The sequence below is a fragment of the Pelobates fuscus genome, chromosome 6, assembly GCF_036172605.1.
Source record: "Pelobates fuscus isolate aPelFus1 chromosome 6, aPelFus1.pri, whole genome shotgun sequence".
Taxonomy (NCBI): domain Eukaryota; kingdom Metazoa; phylum Chordata; class Amphibia; order Anura; family Pelobatidae; genus Pelobates; species Pelobates fuscus.
The window spans coordinates 83,630,277-83,655,036 of record NC_086322.1 but is presented as its reverse complement, the minus strand read 5'-3'; the positions used below and the strand labels follow the sequence as shown (position 1 = coordinate 83,655,036).

Here is a 24,760-nt window from a genome sequence, read left to right as displayed (position 1 = left end):
ATAGGCATAATGGCCTTAGTCAAAGTACACTCCCCCCACCATTCCGTGTCCATTCTGGATCTTAACTGTAAATCCCCACACAACCAGTAAATGTCTCCTAGTGACCTAGTGTGATGTTGCAGCAAGCGTACAGGGACAGTTCTGTATGTAGCACAATAACCTTTGGAAAAGTTACCTACAAATTCACCAATACCATCGTACATGGCATAGCAAGTGTAATTACCTTTATATACGGTAATACCATCAGGGGGTTTGACGTCTTTGGCTAGAAGAGGATACTCCTTTGTCCATGCAATACATATGGACCTGTTAAAATTATAGTGATAGGCAAAAAGGCTTAAAACACATTCTTCTATATCTACGGGTAGGATTAAAGGTACGGTACCCAGGTGAGGCCGGGCACCGCCACACACATAACATGCGGTTCTATTATGCTTATTAGCATTATATTTCATCCATTCTAACCATAAATTTACATCATTAAAACCTGTTTCAGCGGCCATGGTATCTTCAAAAGTGGGGTTAGCAATGGCCATCATGTCCTGAAAGGTCTGGATATGAGGTTTTAATGGGTTAGGGACCATATGGGTGGCCCCTTGCCACTCAGAAGAGTTGCACATATCTTTGAGGTAGAAATGCCCTAATTTCTGGTAGGAACCCCTTTTCCAATACATTCCCATCACATACTGGTCTGCATCTGTTGGGCTTGGGTGCTCAATGTTAAGGATTAATTTCATTGGTGTGCTCCCCCCAGGCTTTCTTAAAGTCATTCTCTGGAGAAGCGATCTACCATGATCATCTACTTTAGCTACGGCACTTTTTGGTTTGTAACCCCAGGCAGGTCCGGCATTCCACCCCGCCGCCCCCCAATGGTCACAATTGTGCCCCCATTGCTTGTCAACTACACAAACATATGGGTCTTTCGAATGAGGGATATCTCTATAGATGCTCTGGATTTGTGGTGTGGGAAATGGGCATTCTACAATATCACAGTAGTCAAAGGTATAAGTAGCCACCTGGGTGCATGATGAATTATACCAGAAGGTGTACCCACTAATGTCTTTGGTAATGGCTACTTGCTGGGCCTTCATAAGGCTGATTAAGGAGAAGATGTACCAGAGATACATGTTTGTGCGATATTCGCTTCCTCTGGGGCAGGAGATTTCTTGCAGTGGGAAGCGTGGATCCAATTTGGCCTACCGGCCAATTTGACGGAGGTTGCGGTAATCAGGAGAACTTGGAATGGACCGTCAAATCTCGGTTCTAGGGTATTTTTCCGCACAAACTTCTTAACCAGGACCCAATCTCCGGGGAGTAGGTTATGGGAACCTGTATCCAATTCGGGATCTGGAATTGAAGAGAAAACTTGGGCATGTATTTTGTTTAGGACATTTGCAAGTTCAGTTACATAGTCTACTAAAACATCTGATTGGAGTTGCAACTGCTGCGGATAATAACAACCTAGTCTGGGTGCTGTCCCAAATAGAACCTCATATGGGGACAGTGAATGCTTCCCTCTAGGTGTGTGCCTAACACTAAATAGAGCTATTGGTAGGCTTTCTGGCCAGGGCGTCTTTGTTTCTTGTGACATTTTTAACATTCTGGTTTTTAGAGTGCCATTCATGCGCTCCACTTTACCACTACTTTGTGGGTGGTAAGGGGTATGGAAGGCTAGAGTCACCCCTAGAGCAGTCCAAATTTCTTTAGTCACAGTTGCTGTAAAGGCTGGGTCTTGATCACTCTCAATGACTTCTGGGAGTCCGAATCTACATACAATATCTGTAAGTAGGCGCTTTGCGGTTGTTTTTGCAGTGATATTGGCCACTGGGTATGCCTCTGGCCATCCTGAGAACATGTCCACTATGACTAGTGCATATTCATGGGGCCCACTCTTGGGCATTTGGATGTGGTCAATTTGAATTCGTTGGAAGGGGTACATGGGCTTTGCCAGGTTCTTTGCAGGCACCTTGACTGGTCTTCCCGGATTGCATTTTGCACAAATAACACAGGCTTTGCAGAAGTTGCTTATCAATGTTGTGATTCCGGGTGCTTCATAATACTTCTGTATGAGGGCGGCCATCAGTTCTTTTGACAGGTGTGCAGGCCCATGTGCCCATTGGACCACTGCTGGGTATAAATTTCTGGGAAGACAAAATTTGAAGTTGTTGTAATATATTCCGTCCTTTTGGACAGCTCCTTTCTTTTTCCATTTCTGGATTTCCTCAGGAGTGACTGCAGCTTGTTGTTCTTGTAAAATTCGCAAATCAGTAGGAAGAGTTTGCAAAGCAAAAATAGGGACTTCTTCTTCTTCTTCTTCTTGTCCGGACACTTCTTCATCCACTTCCTGCAGATCCCTGGCCGCTAACTTAGCAGCTTGATCAGCCAAATGGTTGCCCCTTGCTTCATCTGTATCCAATTTCCCGTGGGCCTTAATTTTCAAAACGGCCACTTCTTTGGGGAGTAGGAGGGCATCCATTAGCTCCTTGATTGCAGTGCTGTGTTTGACTGGTGTACCGGCGGTGGTAAGAAATCCTCTAGTCTTCCAAATTAGGCCGAAGTCATGTGCCACACCCAGAGCATATCTTGAATCTGTATAGATGTTGGCACGTTTTCCTTCGGAAATTTTGCATGCTGAAGTCAGAGCCTGTAATTCAGCTTCTTGTGCAGACATTGTTGGCGGTAAGGATGATGATTTAATAACTTCATCTGTTGTGGTTACGGCATATCCTGTGTGATATGTTCCTCCTTCATCGGCATATCTCGATCCGTCCACAAACAGGGTAAAATCCGGATCTGGTAATGGGTTCTCATGCACAGTTGGTAAGTGCACTGTTTCCATTTTCATCTGTTCAAAACAGTCGTGAGGTGTTTCTGGGTCATAATCATTCTTTATGACCAGATCTTGAAATTCCTTTTCCAGGAAGTGGCGTGGCCATGCTTCTAGAAGGTCAGTTGTTGGGTATTTGACAATACCATTTTCCTGTAGCTGTTCTTCATTCATGGTGGCCCATAGTTTTGCCATGGGCCCAAGATCATTCCATGACCTTGTCTTCAACTTGGTAACAGGAATATGTGGGATAGCAGTATCCCAATGACGGTAAAGGTAGTTAAGTTGTTGAGGTAGCTGGATCAAGACCATGCTATTGCCTTCAGAGTCACAATAGAAGTCTTGTGCAGTGAGCTTTACATCGGTCCGGTGGTAAAGCTCATCTTCATAGCAAGGTTCAGGAGTAATGTTCGGTTTGTACCACATGGTGCAGAAGGCGTAATCCGGGCTTACACAAAAAGGTGTCTCATCTTCATGAAATGACAAGTGTGGATGCATGACTTTCTTGATACATCCACAGAGCAGGTAGATGTAGGTTTCATCTGTGATAAATCCATAATAGATACCCCCCTCAGGGAGTGGAAGAAGAGTGGACGGATTAAGCACTTGACATCTTTGGATGGAAATGTTGTCAGGCAAAAGAAGATGACACTGTAAGCGCAGGTGTCTGGCTGGAGACACGTGCTTGAGCTGGACTTGGTTGATGATGGCAGAGATGTCATGAGGGGCCAAAACAACCAGAGGGTGGCCAAGGACCAGGTCTGAGGTTCTTTCTATGAGTTCTCTCGCAGCAAAAACAGCCCTGAGACAGGAAGGAGTCCCTCTGGCCACAATGTCCAGTTGACATGAGAAATATCCAATAGGTCTCTGGCGGCCTCTTAGGTCATTAGTTTGGGTGAGAACTCCTGTTGCATGGCCTTGTCTTTCAGAGACAAATAATTTGAAAGGTTTGGAGTAATCAGGTAGGCCCAAGGCAGGAGCAGAAGCAATGGCACGTTTGAGGGCATTAAAATTGTCCAGAGCTTCATTGGTCAGACCGAAGGGGTCGGACTTAAGAGCATCATAGAGAGGTTGCATAAGCAGAGAGGCTTCTGGGATCCATGCTCTGCAGTAGGAAATGAGGCCTAGGAAGGCATGAAGAGACTTAGAAGTCCTTGGAGGCGGAATGTCCAGCACAGCTCTCACCCGGTCCCGAGTAAGATGTCTGGTACCTTGAGATAGACAATGTCCAAGGAAGATCACTGAAGACTGACAGAATTGTAGCTTGATGAGTGAAGCTTTACATCCCTGTTCTGCCAAATAGGAAAGAAGACTAAGTGAACACCTTTCAGTAGTGGGCATATCATCTCCACACAGCAGTAGATCATCCACATACTGAAGCAGGACAACTTCTGGGTGGTCAGCTTGCCATGGGTCAAGGATGGTGCCCATGGCCTTTGCAAATTGACTTGGAGAATTTTGTGCCCCTTGGGGCATGACAGTCCAGGTATACTGCTGCATCTCATGAGTGAAAGCAAACAGGTATTGACAGGATGGGTCCAGTGGGACACTGAAAAAGGCATTGGCCAGGTCAATAACTGTGAAGAATTTTGCAGATGGTGGGACTCCAGAGAGCAGAGTATGAGGATTTGGTACAAGAGGGGTGTCCAGGACGGTAGCTTCATTAACAGCACGGAGATCCTGGACCATCCTGTACTTTTCTGGCTCACCCTTTGGAGTTTTCTTTTTCACAGGAAATAACGGGGTGTTGCATTCAGATTTACATTTGACAAGGGCACCCTTCTCCAAGAGTGCCTTGATGTGGACAGAAATTGCAGCAGACTGTGCTGGTTTTAATGGATATTGTGGTTTTCTTGGTAGTTTAGCTCCTGAAACAAGTTTTACCACCACAGGGGGAACATTTAGGTGACCTATGTCCTCTGGGCCTGAGGACCATAACTTGGCGGGCACTTGTGTTTTTAACTCCTCTGGGAAGTTAGACCTTAATTCTGCTGCTTCCTCATGGGGCTTTTCTAAATGTAGCATCAGAGGCAAGGAGCACAGGGCTGAAGTGTCTGATACAGATAGAGGTGTAAACATTTCTACCTGCCCATCCGGGGTAAAGGTGATGGATGCTTGCAGGCGTGAGAGAACATCAGCACCTAACAGGTTAATGGGGCATGTGGAGGATACTACAAAGCGAGCAAGCAGGCTAGAGCCAACTCGTAGTGGAGTTGTTAAAGGGCTACGTCTTGGCTGGCCATCCACTCCAACACAAGAGACATCAATACTGGACAGGAAGGATGGGTCTGGCAGGTCTTGTTCTCGTAGAACACTACGGGCTGCACCTGTGTCAACTAGAAATGTAGTAGGATGGTCTTCAATGGGCAAAGTCACTGTGGCAAGTGGCCCTCCCTTATCCCCTGTAGACGCTGCCATTACAGGGGTTACAGACACAGGCTTGCCAGTTTCCTAATCATCTGGTTCTTCAATAATTGGAATCTTTTTCTCGGTCTTGGGGCCTGGGGCAGGCTTAGAGAACTTTCTGGGTGCCCCAGGTTCCTTTTTAGGTTCCGGACAATCACTTCTGTAGTGTCCCTGAGCCCCACAATTAAAACAAGTTACATCCTCTAACTTGACACCCTTGGTGCCAGAGGTGATGGGGGTAGCGCGGGCCACCATGAGTGGAGCTGGATTGGGTCTTCTTGGGGTCTGAACAGATTCCAGACCTCTAGCAACTAAAAGCAGGGTATCCAAGGGAACAACCTTGTATTCAGGACGTGCAGCAATGATTCCCTTGCGTATAGAGTCTTTAACACCTTGGACAAACGCACCTGACAGCATTTGTGAATGAATCTTGTCTGTAAGATCAAACCCCAAATCTGTGAACATTTGATACAGTCTTGCATGAAACCTTTCCACTGATTCTCCTTTATCTTGAATAACATCAGTAAGGCCAGCAGCCTGATCCGCAAGTTTGTCCTTAGCCCATTCTCTTAATTGGGTGCAAAAAGTTACTCCAGAGGGGTAATCAACATCACTGATGAGCAGATCTGTACTGAGGTGTCGGGCCATACTTGGCCAATATGCATCCCCTGCTTTTATAGCACAAATGCTCAGTAGATCACGCCATGCAGCGGAATAAGTCTTTTGAATTTGAACTATCCCTCGGTAGAAGGGCATAGGCTGTTTTTCTGGGTCAGGGAGTGATTTCATTAGAGCACTAGCTTGAGTGGGATTGAAAGCAACATATTTAGGAGGGGCCTGTTCTCCCCGACCCTTGTGGCCAAAGGGGTCATCGATAGAACGATGAGTTGGGGCTCCCGCGGCAAGCTCCGATGAGACATGGGACACCCTGTCCATCTCGTCATCATCGAATTCTATGATATTGGCTCTTTTGCGCGGTGCAGGGCCCGCATGAGGTGAAAGGATCGGTGGTTGGGAACGAGCCCCAGATGCAGGGGTGGCTAGCGAGTCATAACCTGGGGATAGGTAGTCACCGGGAATTACCGGCATCAGGGCCGAACTGGGGGCCGCCATATTGGTGGCCGGAAAAGGTGTTACATTAGGGTTAAGGGAAGGAGTGGCGGCCATGTTAGATGTGGGCACACCTGGAGCAACCTGTGCCGGACTGGGCATAACCGGAACCTGGGGAGTGGCTTGGGGAAGGGGTAGTGGATATCCGGGATAGGGCAGGGCCATGGGATATGGGAAGGGGTAGGGCCAGGCTGGGGAGGGAAAGGAGGTGAGGTATTGGACTGGGGCGGAGATGGGAGGGGACGGAGAGGGATTGGTAGGGGTGGGTGTAGAGGGAGGAGCCGGGGTGAGGGTGGAAGAGGTGGTTAGCTGGGCGGATGCAGAGGGGAGGGGATCATTAATGGAGAGGGATTGTAGGGAAGGAATGGCAGATGAAATGTTAGGGGAAGGTATAGCAGGTAGCGTAGGGATGGATGAGGATGATGGGAATGTCAAAGATGGGGAAGGGGAAAAGAAAGATCCATCAGAATTCAGGACTGGGCAGACAGGGGAGGTAATGGGATGGGTGTTAGGAGGATTGGGAGTGGGGAACATAGTCAGCTGGCTATCACTTATGGCTGACTGAACCTTGGGGATAGACATTCCCTGGGCGCCGGTTTTGGGCGCTGGCTGAGGGTAGACCCCAGCAACACAATTATTATGATACACAAACAATTTCACACCTTTGTGATTTATCTCTTCCTCAACCCAACCTTCTAGCTGAATAGCCTTCGCTACTCTATACCATGCTTCAGCAGTCTTTAATAAACCATTATCTGTAAGTTTGCCTTTCTTTTCTGTCAGTAACCTACGCCAACTTTCTGGTTGCAATCTTCCACATGTCGGTACAGCAATTCTACATACTTTCGCAATCTTTTCAACACCTTTAACCATTTCCTCACCCTCTCTGTCTTCGACTAAATCACATGCTAACCAGCCCTTACTGGGCTTGCTTAAATCCTGTCCCATAATCCCTTTACCCCTATACCAGCGTCCTAGATATAGGGAGAGAGAAGGAAAACTGAACAAGAACGTCTACAATGCTCGACTGCCACCCGAGAATCGTGGGACTTTCTCAGGTGCGTCTTCCCAAAACGTAGACTAGTCACTGAATCCGCCTACCCGGGGTGGTAGACACGGATTGGAGCGAGGTGAGAAGTGTGTGACCAATCACTTCTCTTTCAAGAGAAATGGGAGTGGATAGTATAATAATATAGGAAGTTTAGAAAAGATGAAAGGCAAGGAAAAATCCTTAGAGACAGACACAGGAGTTCATGAGACTCCTAATAAAACAGACAAGACAACAATACAATTGAAATACAGTGCATGCATTACAGTTCAAATAAAATCAACAATAATCCCTTTCCTTCTACATGTGCTTACTCCAAAGTCACCTTTCTCAACCTCGTAGTGTCCCCGCTCGGAGAACGACTTTCATAAGTCTCACTACCAGCGGCCACGGAAAACAACTGACACCGGTCCGAGTTCCGTCAGCCTCTCTACTCTGCAGTCCACAAGAATGTGGCCACGTCTATCCTCACTCCCGTAGTGCCCCTATAAAACCCACTTTATAAGTCTCACTACCACGTGATGCGAAAAACAAGCAATACCTGCCTGAATTCCCCCAGGAAACAAAGTCCCCTGCCACAAGGCTAAGTCTCCTACCACAATTAAATAATCAGTGGACCTTCAGCTCAACTAGAGCCGAAGGGTCCGGGTCAGGACGTCCCCAACTCAACTAGAGCTGGATGGTCTGGGTCAGGACGTCCCCAACTCAACTAGAGCTGGGTAGTCCGAACGCGCACAGTGAAGCTAGCTAGGCTATCAAAGTGACACAAACTTGGATCACAGGAAACTATGATTCTACACAGATCCCACAGTTCCACAAACTTCTTTTTCCTTACAGCCACAGCCACGAGGCTCCTAAAAGAAGTAAACAGGCAAAGAAGACCCCCCAGGAACACATCCACGGGTCAACCCCCCTTTTTCCTTACAACCACAGCACCGTGGTTCCTAAAAGAGGTAAAACAGGCAACAGAAGACCCCCCAGGAACACATCCACGGGTCAACCCCCCTTTATTCCAAAAGGGGTAAAATACAAACAGATAGACAGACACACTGAAGACCCAGGCAAGTCCCCTCAGGTCCACCCCCCCTTTATCTCAAAATGGGGAAACAGGCAAACAATTCAAACACAATTCAAACACAATTCAAACACACCCAGGCAACAGATAGACTAAAATGCAGGTAAACAAGTGAGTAACGAGACACCGGGCAAGATATTACCTGTCTTTGATGTCCTCCCGGGAAGCAGTCACAGACACGTGGACGGGTCAATCAAAGGGGCCGGAACGTACCGGTGGCTCTGCAGAAGTCTCTACCGTGTATCTGGAGGTGATCAATCTCCCTTCCTTCCCCCTGGATTCCTCCGTCCACCCTTGTCTTCCTTAGGACGGCTCACCGGCCGGACATAGCCCGATGCCCCACGTTGGGCGCCAAGTTGTTATGGTACTTTTTGAGAGTAAACCAAAATGTTCAAAGTCTATCTGTTCCTGTCCAAATCAATAAAATTAAATTGCGTATATACGCTGAAGTAATTAAGTCTGACACACGAGGTTCAGGTTAAAATAACTTCGAGAAAGTTTATTGGCAAGTGAAGTAAAAGCGGGCGCGCAGGCCCTTTTAAGAGGCATTTTGCGTCATCATTGATTATTAGAATATCAGCAAATAAACATCATCAATTGGATTAATTGTTAAGTGACGGGGTTAGTGTCTTACCTATTGGTTCATAAAATTAAGAGGTTAGTCCCGTGCCCACCCATCAGAGGTGGGATTATTCTGGACACGGGGGGGATAAGGGGGTCCTAAGCGTCATTTTACACGGTCAATAATATCAGACTTCATGTCCAGGTGCAAGGTCTCTTATGAATAGAACATTTCATTACTACTGTGTTCTGTGGCCTTCAAACTATACTATCTTACAAGTTCTAAGGAGTAGCCAGCAAGTCTTAAGGAGTACCCAGCACCTCCTGGCATTTGTCCTTGTAGGAAAACACAGTCTTTGTCTACTATATTAATTGGGTTGAGAAGTTCAGTCACGTAATGTAGTTTTAAAATGAACAAGTTAAGTCATGAGGACAAAATGGAGGATTTGAAGAAGTCAGGTTAGGAGGACAAAATGGAGGATTGTCACAATATAAGGTTAAAATGGAGTTAGTACAATAATTCAATACAAGTACAATGATAATTTTTAATAATTCCACATCATGTATACTTTTTTATATTAATACCTCTAGGCGCGGTATACACTCTTTTTCTCCACTTTCCAAATTAATGTTTGCACTGTCCAGACAAGGCAATTATTAGCAAATCTGTGTGCGCTGATTCTTTTCTATGTGACTTTTTAACATGCTGATTTAATCTAAATCCCTATATAGCCAGCTTTTATGGGCAGAGCAAGAGGTTCCATGAAACGTATTTAAAGCGATAGTCCAAGCATCATGCCTACTGTAGTGGCTATGATGCCAGGAGTACTCTGGTGTAGTTTCCTGGTAATGGCAAAAATAGTTTTGCAAAGGTTTGCCCTCTTACATAATCCCTGCCGGCTGCTGGTGTCCTGTCCTGTTGGGTGAAGTGCTAGAATTGCAGAACCTGAATGTCTATCTATCAAATATTCATTGGATTAGAACATCAGCTGATCACTCTGTCAATGAATGACCCTCTGTGCAAAGAAATATGTACAGAATTGATGTCAGCCATCCCCTCTAACTCAATGATTGTCATCATACTGAAACACAATTATTCCAGGGTAGAACCTGTTGTTTTGTGTCTATCAAAAAATCTATCTTTCCATTCGCACAGTGACCTACATCTGTCCTTTGCACTCTCTCACTAAACTTTTGTACAGGTCTTCCTTGTTCTTAAGGCATGCCCATCCCAGCCTGTTAGATTTTCTGTAGTTTTTATTGTTCACTAAAAGCACTGCATCCCAGTCTCACCTCCTTAATTTAATTAGTTAAAGGGTTACCCTAGGCATCATAAATAAAACAGCCTGCTGTAGTGGTTATGATGCCAGGAGTACCTTGACACATTCCCTGTAATTGAGCAAAACATTTAGGAAACCTTTGCCATTACACCTGGGTCTCACAAGTCTCCTATTTTGCTCTGAAGCTGGATTTACAAAATCTTCTGCAGAAGTCAGCTGCTGATGCAGCCATGCATTCATTGGCTGAGAGAGTCGGCTGACTCCGCTGGGATACAACTGCAATTATGTGCATGGAAAGTTGCACTAAATTGACATTAGCCACTTAATCAGGATATTGGGTTAATAGCAAAATAGCAAAACACTGCACATACCATTTCAAATTATTGAAGTGGTGATGGTACCTGGAGTATGCTTCTAAACTCTGCACATTCTTCAACTACCATTTTGCATTTTGTCATACAATATTTATGTGCAAATTCCTTTGGAACAACATGCAATTTGTACACTCTGTACACTGTTGAAATTTTACCTTTACCTTTTATTTAATCATCCACCCCCACCTATTCTTGATCCTTTGTGTTACACCTGATTTTCCCGTTGTACAGAGCCACAGAATGTTACAGATTAAGAAATAAATCGAAAGGTATTTCTTTAAAAAAAATCATTTTCAAAAGTAATTTGTTTTAATTTAAATGTATTTTAAGTGACTTGAGCATAAGACGATTATTATAATGACCATGTATGTTTTTAAAGGGGCATCCTAGGCTGCAAGTAAAACTCTAATAAATTATGTATATCCTGCATAAATAAAAAAAAAAACCTATGCAAATATGGCTTGTACCAGACAGTAAATGTTGTTTACACGCTGGTGTCTATATGTTCACACATATGTGTGCATCTGACTGTCAGTTTGTGTGCCCTGTAAGCTACATTGCGCTCTACATTGCCTCTGAACTTTTTGTACTTGTAAATGCTTCAGAAATACTTACAGGGTGTGTGAAAACATAACTGTTATCACTTTGTAGGTGGTTGTCATTTGATATATTTATATTTATGTATTGTAATTTATGAAAACTTGTTTACTATGTGAGAGGTTACATTTATTTAGGGTAGTTTAAATTTAGCACAACATAACACGCGATGTTATCAGTAATCTATATTGCCAAAGGAATTCACATTCATTTTATGCATGGCAGTTGCTGCAGGGGTTATGGCAGTAATTACACTGTCAGCTCATACAAGAACACTAGTGTTAAATGTCCAACCTTTCCATTGTTTGACAGATAGTGATAGGTTCTGCACCAGCTTGATACATTTCATAACAGCCAGTGTAAAATGTCAGATCACTAGAATTGGAATGTACAGCTGAGATTATTTGAGATATCAAATGCCCATATAAATGTATTTTTCTGGTTTACACTGTAACCGCGGCTGGTTCCCCTATTTACTACTATTACGTCTTAAAGCCTAGAACTTAGTAGGGCTAACCATAATTTTATATAGTTCGTGTAAGAGATCCTCTATTTAACACATAAAAATAATTGAGAATACAATGTAAACTAAGGATTGTCTTGGAAGCAATAAAGTTTTGTCTTTTAGATATTTATTATATAAATATAGACATATAAAATCCATTGTAGCAGAGTTTATAAGATTAAACTAAATGCTTGCAAATCTCATTAATAGGTTTACATACCCTTCTGAACATGTCATCATGTCAGCCTCTCTGTCATTTTAAGGTGGAGCAGCGTCTGTCTCCAAGTCTCGCCTCTGTTCCTTAACATTTAAAAGTACACCTTAGGTGTCTCCATTTTAGGGTTACCGTAGTTCATATATGAAAAAGTAACACTTCTTTTACTTTATTCATTTTAGGACCTCCCTTAACTTGGCCATACCTAAAGGGTGTATACGTTATGGAAATTTTCCTGACTTCGGTAAAGATGGAATCTTAAAGTCTGAACATCTTTATCTACTAAGGTTACCACAGTATATTGTGTACTGAAAGAGTCGTAGCATAGCCTTGATGCTTGTTTATGCATTATTGTTATTCGTCTGGGACAAAATGGTGCAAACATATTATGCACTGAGGTTATTGCTTAAAGGGACACTATAGTCACCTGAACAACTTTAGCTTAATTAAGCAGTTTTGCTGTGTAGAACATGCCCCTGCAGCCTCACTGCTCAATCCTCTGCCATTTAGGAGTTAAATCCCTTTTGTTTATGAACCCTAGTCACACCTCCCTGCATGTGACTTGCACAGCCTTCCATAAACACTTCCTGTAAAGAGAGCCCTATTTAGGCTTTCTTTATTGCAAGTTCTGTTTAATTAAGAATTTCTTATCCCTTGCTATGTTAATAGCTTGCTAGACCCTGCAAGAGCCTCCTGTATGTGATTATTTAGTTCAATTTAGAGATTGAGACACAATTATTTAAGGTAAATTACATCTGTTTGAAAGTGAAACCAGTTTTTTATTTTCATGCAGGCTCTGTCAATCATAGCCAGGGGAGGTGTGGCTAGGGCTGCATAAACAGAGACAACGTGATTTTAAATCTTAAATGACAGTGAACTGAGGAGTGAAATTGCAGGGGAATCATCTATACACTAAAACTGCTTTATTTTGCTAAAGTAATTTAGGTGACTATAGTGTTCCTTTAAAGAAACGTCTATGAAAAACAATAAGTTCCATTTCTAACACCTTGTCAGTTTGCAATATCTCTTAAAGACAAAGTACACAGTTTAAGAAATACAGCATTTCATTCTAAAACTTGTAATATTTGCATTTGCCAATAACAACACAGCGGTCTTACATTCTTATAGATTTACTTGGGAAAGTGTGTGTGTAATTAAAATGAGTTATGCAATGGTTTGTATATATATTTTGTGGTTGTTAATTGGAAATTTGATCTATTTGAAACTGTTTAATAAATATTTGATCTAATATTCTTAATGTAGAAAGCAATAGTACATGTGGCGGACCACTCGTTAAAGGACCAGTGTGTCACCGCCAAGGCTCTCCTTTCCCCTTTGAAGTATCCCATTCAGCGCAGTATCCAGTGATTATAGCTCACAGTATAGCTGTAGAGTATAGCATTGTTATAGCCTTTCCCCTCCATGCATTAGTCGAGACTTCATGCTGGGAGAAGATCTGATTTTGTCACCAAAACAGTGATGTATGCACGGGGTCTCTATTCAATAGTACAGTGATCCCGCCCTGGTGCCTCTTTGTTTCAGAGATAATTGTGTAAACTGTTGCTAAATTATCTCCCAGACACAAGGGTTACAACTCAAAATATCCCCAGAAACATTACAAAAACCCACAAGAATCCCACATATTATACATGCCCGAATAACTCTGATCTGAGCACCCAAGTTGACAAAAAAGCACTCAGATTCATGCAGAATTGGGGAAAGGCCGCTAGTACTGCATCTGCCCAAAAGAGTCCAGGGTGGATTGGGCTTTGGGGTATGTGAGTCAGTTATACGGCTCCTTTTGGAGTGACGTGTGGGGGGGCTGTTCTTTGACACAAGTGACTGGGTTCAACATCACAGTACAGATTCATGTGTAGCTTTGATCTATCATATGATCTATTATTTAGTCGTTCAAATTGTGCATAGTCTTGAAGTATAGGCGTACCTCTCAATATTGGAGGTGTGGACCCTATAACAAGGTAGATGAGCCTAGATGTAATTTGATTGCCCTCGTGGACTGAGAAGGGATATTTACTTTTTTATGTATGCATTCATAGAATAAACAATACATATTTTTATTGTATTTTTATATCACATTTTAGGCACCAAGACTACTACAGTGCCCTGTAGTTAGTGAGAAATTAGTCCCTAGGTGCCTAAGCTTATAATCTGTCATGCCATTTATGAATGGTTTGACACTTACCTTGCAGTGTCAGCGCCCTCAGTTCTCCCTATGTAAGATGTGCTGAAACTCCTGCATTATTATACCATCTCTCAACTATTGTTCAGCGCTGCAGAAATTGTTGGCGCTTTATAAATAATACTAGGTTTTCATTGTCAGGTGTCAGATGAAACACTCGGCCAATGATGACCGTATCCAACATGACAAGATAATAGATGGTTTGACAGATCATTAGTAAACAGTGCCTGGGGGGACTCTGGACTGTAGTGGTTGTATAGGGTGTCAGTTTAAGCCTGTGCTGGGGATCCATTAGAATGTTATATGTGCATTCTGTCAGTCTAAAACTATCTAGTTATATCTAGTTATATCCCTAGAGGTCTGACCCTTATTGCTAGGAAGAATAGGCGAATAGTGAAGGAGGAAACCAAAAGTTAATCGAACACTATAGTGTTAGGAAAACTAACTAGGTGTCTGCCGGTCGCTATGCTGCCACCCCACCTCCCTGGGGTGTTTGATGGTCTCAGCCAATTCAGTGCTTCCCCACAGGGAAGCTTTGGTAGGCTAATATACATGTGATGCAAATCACCATTCAGTGCCTATCGAAGGTTTGTGTTTAACCCAAATGGTAGGACGTTTTATGCCATCGTCCATAGCTAACCATAACGCTGTTAGGATGACATGTAACTTTCTCGGTTCTTCTTTCAACGTGACTGCACATAAACTAGACAGCCACACCGACAGGTTTCAAACTTACCTTGGTTGCGGCGGGCAGCTTCCTGGTCTCCCTCCGTTCCGGTCACCAGCAGGTACAACGTTCTTAGGAACGCCGGCCGCTGCGGTTCAGGATTTTATCATAAACTTACCTTTCCCACATTAATGATGGCGCCACTGTGCTGTCCTGGACGTGCACGCACGTTTTGGGGTCAGAGGTCGGAGACAGCCAATTACAGCCTAGGGTTATTTAAACCCAAATTGCCTTGTTGCCAGTGCCCTGTCATGGTTTCCACTAGCTGGTTATCAGAGTGTGTGTTTCTTATCGTGTTTTTTCTGGTATTTGACTTTGGCTGATTTCTGGTATCCTTGACTTCTGGCTTTCCTCTTCGATGCATCTCATTCTCTGTCCCTAACCTTAACAAGTGTTTTGACTATTCTCGGGTACGTTAAGTCCAGCCATTCTAAGGTCCGGTTAGATGTTATCCTTAGTCTTAAGGTGTGATACAATTCTGCGTGCTGGATCAACTAGTATCCTGACTGGAACATCCTAACATTTTGTTGTGAGCAGGGTTACATCTATGCTCACACCTGGATGTCTCAAGGATCAATCCTCTGTGTCAGCTGGAGCCATATTTCGTGGCCCCAGATTGACAGGATGAACTGTGTGCAGCGCTCAAAGTGCCTTTTAAATAGGCATTTAACCCCTTAAGGACACATGCCATGTGTGACATGTCATGATTCCCTTTTATTCCAGAAGTTTGGTCCTTAAGGGGTTAAATGGCCATTGCTAGAATGTGGTGTGATCAGGTTTAAAATCCCTGCTTGTATCAGGAAAACTGAGATACCAGCTGATACCTGGGGATCACCTCTGTGAGAACAAGACCATTTAAATTGAGTACACGTCCATTCATCCAGGCACGGTGTTTCTTGCATTTTAGCAGCTAAAGGCAGACCCCCAGGGTTTGTAAAGACTATGACTGTGTTCCGTGCATGCCCCCAAGCCAACTGTGATAAATGTTGGGCTTTGCCAGCTTTCCAGTACTAATGACAGTGTAACTGGCTGCAGAAGCGTGCTTGATATCAGTATTCTATGGATGTCTCCCTTTAATACTGGGAAAAGTCAGATGGCAGTCCCATACAAAGCGCTTCTGTTTTTAACTAGGGAACATATCTGCTGATATCGGTACTCATTTTAGGGTTATAGTAAGGTATGGTTTAATGCTGTATTGGGGGTTAGTGTTTTATGGATAGCGTAGGGTTAGGGTAGGTATATGGTTATCGTTGGTGTAGCCTTTTGGGTGGGTGGCATATAAAGTTAGTGTTGACTTCTAAAAATGAACTGAATGGACTGATACATTGATCTATTTAGAGTTTCTACTTTAGTTGCACTTTATGTAAAAAGTCATTCAAAAAAGATGCATTTTTCTCCATTTTTAACCCTTCCCCATTTCTAACATGTTATTCATACTTAATGTTGTATTAGGTATACATTTAGGATATATAAAAAAAAAAATCTGTGTATGGCGCACTTAAATAGCAGCCTTTAAATTACAGTGGAGCAAATTGTAGGTTTAGTTTTGGTTTAGAACTTTGCCAATTACCTATGTCCTTAAGAGGTTAACCCTGCAATGAAAACCGTGCTGTTCCTAGAAAATGGTTCAGATTGTACGTGTACTGCACCCAGACCATTTCATTGGGATTGCGTGGTCTGAATGCTTCATGTTTCTATTTTAATGTTTTAAAATGTGTATTCCGATGTTACATAAGAAGGGCCCAATAGTGCTCCTGACCCAATAAAGTACAGTGCCGTCTCTGCAAAGCTGCAGTCATGGCACCATGATGGGACCATTCTACTTGGGCCAGTCAGTACTAAAATCTGCTTTTATTTTGCTCACACATCAGGATGAGTTAGAAAAACACTGGTTTTCCAGGGAGAAGATAAAATATTCATGAAATGAAAGCACAGTGTGCGTCTTGATGAATAGGTTATCATAATAACTATAACAGTATATTCTGTGGTAGCTGTAAATATATTTGTTGTTTTCTTTTGAAGTTCAGCTTGACATTAAACATTACCTTTGAAAGTCCCTCCACTCTTTTAAATGAAAATGTAGCTTTGCATGCTTCAGTGTTTTTAAGAGCAGCCTCTCCAAATCATCAGATAGTGTTGTATCGGGTTTCTGCACGTTCTGTTGTCAGTGCAGTAGGATCAGAATTTGCAGTTCTGGTAAATATCATCCTCCTGTATATGCTATCTCAGAGGTTTCGAAACCGCAAGGTTGCCACAAGACATCTAAGACCGTGCAAACGTACACCATTGCTCAGTGACCTGCAAGTTGTCATTAGAGCTTTGGACGTTTTGTCTACACTGTTAGAAAAATCTGGTGTTGCTGTTAACTGTTTATGTAAGCTACGAAGTTAGCTGCCTCTATAAAGCTTAATTGCCTCCAATACTTAATACAAGAGCCATTACAGCTGCTTGTACTGGTTTTGGTGCTATCAAGCTGTGTGTTTGAGTAAATTGGGTTTTCCCAGCATCCATTGCCTGCCCTCTCTTCAAATCCACTAATATGGAAGGTACTCTTATGCAATATGAAGTGAAATTGTCCTTCCTCAACAGCAATACTAGCTTGAGTGCCCTGTGCTAAGACATCCATTCATATAGATTAAAAATAAGGGGGGCTGCAGGCTCTTTTTCTTTTCAACGGATGCCTAAGTCTGAGTTGTGAATTTGCGTCTGTTCTCAACACAGTGGTTAACTTTGACTTTTGAATGGATGGACAGGGAAGAGCAAATTTACCTTTTTATATGAAATTAAATAAAAATTACAATGACTAAGTTTAAGCATGTGGTGCTGGAATAGTTACTTTATAAGCAATCGCGTAGTGCTTTACTCATGTTCACTCATGCACAGTTAACTTTTTTTTATAGATGAATACTTTCTTTTGAAACAAAAAGCTTTCCGCTGCTGTTGGGAGCTGTCCAGCTGCTGAATCTTCTGTTACGTCATCGTTTTTACTTGAGGTTTTAGTATAAACTACTTCATATGGGCTCCTGAAACCGAATGAACACTTTTCATAGTTTAAATATTTGTTGAAGGAAATGCTCTTCTTGCACTTCTTGAGTAATGAATAATTTGCTTCCTTAAAAAAAAAAAAAAAAAACTTTGTTAGTATAATACTGGAATAAAAAGTAGAAAATAAAAGGGGGAAAAAAAATATTCTAAATGCCCATTACAACAGTCAGATGTATACGTTAAGACAGGTGCCATGGGTTGTATCGTCATGCTGTAGCCTGCCCTATAGCATACAGATTAACCGCATTGTGAGATTGGCAAAATGTCCAAGCTATACATTAGTGTGCTTTCATAGTGACCAGTTTGTCTCTACTGCAGTTGAATTACAATTTGCATCGCAAACCCTGCTTCTTTTTCAAAAGCAAGTTATTTTTCCATGTTCCTAAAAATAAAGTGCAAATGGTTTATATGATTTTAATAAATGTGTCGGCAGATAAGAACCATTCGGCCCGTCTAGTTTGTCCAGTTCTCTGTAGGCAATAGGTCTTCTACATGGTTTGATTTCTATGTACTTTACCTGATATAAGGGAGTAATAGACAGATGCGAGATCTAGATATACAGCAGTGAATCCTGTACTTGAGGAAGAAAGTAAGATATAAAACTGGGAGGAAGAGTCCCATCAGCCTGAATTTATTACGTTACAGTGTTCTAAAATGTAGAAAGTGCTGCTAAAACAAATACTAAATCTATCCTACTCTGTGACTGTATAAATAGAACTGCAATCTGATGTGCATTATTAACCATGCTACAGAATATTTACTTCTTTCCAAATGCCTTGAATGTGCTAGGTAAGTAATCTAGCTGCAGTGGTTTCGGACATTTGGGCTATATCGCTGCTATAGAAACGCTGTCTTCAGATAGAAATTTCTATTAAAATCATGCTGTTTTTAAACAATTCATCCTGCTGTTACCAAACCATCTGTGTTGCAGGCATGCCATCATATTTGAGAATAAAGACAATGCATGTCAAGGTCCATTACCTAGTGTCATTTAGCCATTATTATTATTTTTTTCCTAGTCCTCAATTTGTTTTGACACTGGAGACCTATTCCTTTAGTGTAGTATGGAGTTCACTGTGCATTCAGCCATTTCTGTGTCTGGCCTGAACAAGCTGTGCCTTAAGCCAATCTAATGCCCAGCTGTTGCATTTAGCATGTAGGCAATTTATTGGTTAGAGTCCTCAGTGGGTCAATATGCTGACCTCTGCTATATAAAAATCACTGGTTGTCAGGCTTTACAGTTTCATTCTAATAAACATAAAGTGTCTAAAGAGAAGACGTGCAGTTGAATTATAGCCATTGCATTTGTAACATGTGTTTAATAACCCAAACCGCTAAAAAAGCAAGATACATTCTCAATTACCACGAGAAGAGTAAGAAGTGGAAATTCTGAGTCCGTGCTCTCATTTTTCTGGATTTTACGTCTTTGTGTTGATTAATTGGTGAGACTTAAGTTTTCTTTACTATTTTTTTTTTATTTTATTCATTTATTTATTTATTTATTTTTTATTCTGCAGCAAATTCCCGATGTATCACCAACTGGCCGATATACAACACTGGTCCCTCTCTTGTTCATTTTGGCTGTCGCAGCTATCAAAGAAATAATAGAAGATTTTGTAAGTATATTGCCTGTTAATGTTAGAATTTTATCCAGCCTTATAACAATTGAGACTGCCATGCTTTTATGCTGGCTTTATAAAGGCCTTTTCTGATATAACATATGATTTAAAAAAAAAAAAAAAATTATAACTGCAGAACTGCGGAATCTTTAAAACTTGTCATGTTAGTAGAAGCCTGAAACCATTTTTCCCCCTTAATGTGTTTTAAGTGCTCACAAAGGCTGCAGGGCTAAACAATCCCAGTAGGCCTCACACAATGGCTTTTAAAATTGAATTGCTGATGTATTAAAGGACAATGATCACTGTCATCTGTGTCAGGTAGTCCAATGCTTTAGGGAATGTTCTTGTCAGATGCTATTTTCACACTTTAGAGACAATCCAGCTCTTTTTTTATTTCTATAATTTAAAGCTACTGACTGACTAATGAATTTTCCCGAAATATGTCACCGTTTGAAAATTCTGCTAACACAATCTATTGGCTACTTTGTAACTGTCCCCCTAGACAACTTTAATTTCATATATAAAAACACATTTACATTTGTGGATTAGCACACAATGTGAAAATGACTGACTAAGCCTCTGACTGCCTACTTTTGTACTCAAAGAGACTATTATTCCAAAGTACGTTCCCCTTATGCGGAAGCCGCCATTGCAGTAAAACGCTGATGTCACGAGTGGGAGGGGCTATGTTTCTGGTAGCGGCAAGTATACATGTTTTTCTTGCCCTGTGTGAAAACCTGTAGAAATGCCATGTCTTAACTGAAGCATTGTTCTGCCCACCATTGCTTTCGATAATAGTGTTAATGTAGAGGCAGTGGAAGAGGACAGTCTCCACGTATGGTAATTGTACTTTGGTACTTTCTAATTCTACATGGCTGCCTTTATGGACGAAATAGCTGATCATCTATCCTGGAATCTAAAACAAATTAATAAGGATTGAGTTAATTGAAAGTCAAGGTAATTAATGTGATAGTGTGAGGATTTTTTTCAAGAGGTTTGTGCTGTTATCATTGATCATAGATAGTGGTGGAAGTCTAGATGAGAATGTGTGATTAGTAAATGACAATGTCCAGACTGCTCTTTTGTTCTTTGTTGTGGTTACTTTCTGTCACTGATTACTGGATTACCCTTATATATTCCCTTTTTGTGTTAATGGCCATTTCTGTGTGTCTTTGTAACATCAAAGTTGGAGATAGACCAAAAAACATGGTTTATATTTTTATACATTTTAACATGAAGAGATTCATTGCAGTATAGGATAAAGCAAAGTCACAGATTTTAATGACTCATTATTCCAGTGTTATGTTATACCACAAGTGTACACAACTAATGGTTTCCTTTAATATGCTGAATTATATGGAACCTGCCTATTAGCATGTGTTTGTCTTTATCTTATTTATTTGTCAACTGCTGCTTTTAGAAGCTTTAACGGACACATCTGAACTTTTGCATTAGAGTTTAGGGAGAAAACATTCCCATTTGTGGACAAAATATTGCTCATACTTAATGATTGCTTCTTGGACAGTTTTATACCTGCGCAGTCCACATGGAAACCAAAGCTCCTGCTCATTGCTTCATTTTTAGAATTTTGCCCTAGAATTGTTTAACTTCTCTGTGTAGAATTGCTATAAAATAATTATGTACATTGGCTTGACTGATGTGGCTGTTTTCTTGTTTATTATTATTATTATTATTATTATATATATATATTTTTTTTTTATAAAGTAAAGCACCCATTAAAGGGACTCTCCAGTGCCGGGAAAACAAACCTGTTTTCCTGGTATTGCATGATTCTGCAGTGCCTTCCATCCCCCATCTCATGTTGCCATCATTGTAGATTTGAACCCTATATTATTGTCCTCATCCTTAGGGCTCTGCAGGATTCAGTTGTGTGCCTCTAATTCTTGCGGACATCTGAGATATCCGGAACTGCACAAGCCATAGTATCTTTATGCAGACACCCTCTAACTGATCCCCTTAGTAGTTCTGAACCCTTGCTATTACTATAGGGGGACAAATATCTCTCCCTTATTGGTTTTGGGGGATAGGGTGTAGGATCAGAAGGAAGGAAGGAAGGATAAACTGAAATAACATTTTTATTTTTTTTCTTGACATATTACATGAAACCAAAGAGACACGTTACTGTGGGTCTACCATACATTTGATGTCGTTTTACACAAATACAGATAATGCAAAAAAAAAATAGATATTACCTCTGCATGTGATTTTAAACATCAAAGCACATGAAGGTGATACTTTTCTAGTGATGTCAGCTAAAATCCAAAGCTGCCTGATATCTCTCTAAGTCCCTTCTGGTCTTTCCTTTATTTCTACTTGAAAATTGTTGAGCATAATAGTAGGTACCTGCTTAGTAGTGCGTGCTGGAGACTGTATTCTATTGCAGGGTTGTTTGTGCATCCTTGGTTACTACATTCCATGAGTCTGCCAATTTGTGAATCAAATAAAAAGAATCCAAGAACAGTACATTGAGATATTTAAAACTTAAAACATATTTGAATTTAATATATATATTTTTTTTTATGTAGTATTTAAGACTATCACAGAATACTAAATTAACGTGTCCTTCTTTCCAGAAACGGCATAAAGCAGACACTCAGGTGAACAAGAAGAACACACACGGTATGTTATCTAGTGTTTATTTTGCCTTTTTTTCCCCCTGCATTTGATTGTTCGCACGTGTTAAGTGCTACAGATTTCTTGGTATCACTGGAACGTGTAGGCATGTTTTAAGAAAGGAATGTGCTGGCTTTCTGTAGCAAGGACATCTATTGCAAAGACTCTGTGTTATGGAACCTTGCATGAAACATTTGTAATTTGCTGTATAATTTCAAACAACGTGCCTGTTTGGTGCCATGCTATTAGATCTAGGGAAGACTCTGGATCTGTTCTAATTTTATACCTGTATCAGATGTTTACTAGCTAGCATTGGTCAGATGCCCTAGGTCTGTTTTCTTGTTTGTCGAAGCTGAAGCTTAACAGTAATTTATTTGCAGGAAATGCTTGTCCTATAAAATGGACACCAGTCAAATATATTCTTGCTTTGCTTAGATTTTTCCTGTTGAAATGTATTTACTTTAATAAAACATTTTTGGATTAACATCTGCCAAAACAACCTGTTTGATTTTGTGTCAGGTCAAATATAAACCTGTTAAATAAACGGATGAGCATTTTCCAAGTATTCCTTGGATTAACACATATCCTTCTATAGTCCTAACATAATTGAATTATCTGTATAACTTTGTATGTCACAAGTTGCATTTGCTCTCATAAGGCTGTGCTTTGCATTTGGGGTTTATTTGCTAAGCAGTAAATTGTGATGGATTCAAAACTGAAATCGCAATACTTATTCCAAAATAGCTGAGAGAAATTTCTCACATTTGCATATAGGTTCAGTTTGGTGATCTTTTCCCATAATTCACCATTTCTAATTATCTGATAAAATAGTTTGACATGTTATCACTGCTCAATGTCTTTGCTTCTTTCAGTGCTAAGAAATGGTGCATGGGAAATAGTACACTGGGAAAAGGTAGGATATCTAGTTCATTTTCTTGTTACAAATATAAATTAATATGACTATATACATATACTAACCTTTCCTACATTTATTTTTTATTTTTTTTGTAACCCTTGAAATTATGGTTATCACAATGAGCAGAGTTTTAAAAAAACGAGCAGCCGTCTCATTTTTCTCTAATTGTTTTAATAAATTGATTTAGCCAGTTTTGTTCGTACTCAATTTGTTATATTATGATTGATAGGTAAATGATTTTTATAGCCTAAGCCAATGTATTTTAGTATTATGTTACAGCAGTGGAAATCCATAGTTTGGCCAAAAGGGAAATTGTAGTCACCAGAACCACTATTAAAGTAATGGTTCTGTTTATACAATGTCCCAGCAGGCTGAGCAATTAAAACCTGCCTTTTCATAGCTACCTTGTGACACCTCTATTGGCAGTCACTAAGGTGGCCACTAGAGGTGCTTCCTATGTCAGTGCTGCACTGTATGCAACACCTTAGGTCAGCATCTCCATACCTAACACTATAGTATTGCTTTAACCCTGGAGGCATCTTATATGAGTAGGTTTTAGCTAATTTAATAGCCTATGTCTATAAACCATCAACATGACAAACGGTAAAACATTTTTATTACTGACGCAATAGTGTTCTATTCATAATTTTAGATTCAGGGACCCCATAGGTCAAATTGAAACCATTTTGCCTCCAGTTGCCATGTTCTGCAGGTTGTCTCCTATTCGTCTTTCCATCCAATCCAATACTTCTCATAGAGAAGCATTGAGGACAAGGACGCGGCAAGCACAGTGGTCATACAATGCCTACAAGCTCCCTATATGCATTTGATGAAGATCAAAGTTGAATATCACATAACCGAGTCAAACTCCATTGTACCAGCAGAAGCACTCTCTAATGGCTGCCCGTAAAACAGCCGCCGGTGGTGTGTTTAGTTCTGAAATGAAAACATTGCCATATCTACAAAATGGCAATGTTTTTACATTGCAGGACAAATAGGACAGTAAAATGCATCCAGACTACTTCATTGAGATGATGCGGTCTGGATGCCTATTCTGATTATTTTAAAGACTGACCTATTGAGTCTTTATTATAAACATTAAGCAGATCTACAGCCCCGCCCCAAGCAACACCATTAGACTACTTGCATCAATGGTAGTTTTATAAATTAAAATTAAAAACATTTGTCTATGTAAACAGTTTATTTAACAAACCGGATCATCAACAGTTCTCCTGCTTTATTTAGAGAACATCGTAAAGCAAACTGTTTGGAAATATTTTGCTTTGTAATGTTCCTGAATATTTGCCAACCTGAGTGGAAAAACCATTCATATTGTAAACCATGTGCAGACAACAATAGACAGTACAGCTGTTGTGGAACTGCAACTCCCATAAGGCTTTGAAGCCACAACTGGAAAGGGATTTGTTGGCCAACCTCTCTGTTCATCCTGAAGGTATGCCTTGGCCAATTGAGATGAAACATTGCATAGTTTTTTTATATTTTATTATTAAAGCCAGTAGAAAGAAAAGTGGAAGATTCAGATGAGATTTCCTGTAATGGAGGTGCCAAGAGACACATTAGAAATGGAAAGCTGATCGTAATGCAGTTATGTTAATGGCAGC

At 41.1% G+C, this 24,760-nt stretch overlaps 1 protein-coding gene across 3 annotated transcripts in view; it reads left to right on the top strand.

The window, feature by feature from the left end:
* The window catches only part of ATP8A1 (ATPase phospholipid transporting 8A1), a 168,987-nt gene that overhangs the window by 40,935 nt on the left and 103,292 nt on the right, over positions 1–24,760 (top strand). For all 3 annotated transcript variants that reach the window (XM_063457911.1, XM_063457912.1, XM_063457910.1), the window contains exons 5-7: positions 19,487–19,585; positions 22,183–22,228; positions 23,095–23,135. In XM_063457911.1, the coding sequence (XP_063313981.1) occupies positions 19,487–19,585; positions 22,183–22,228; positions 23,095–23,135 (186 nt within the window). The remainder of the gene's footprint in view (positions 1–19,486; positions 19,586–22,182; positions 22,229–23,094; positions 23,136–24,760) is intronic.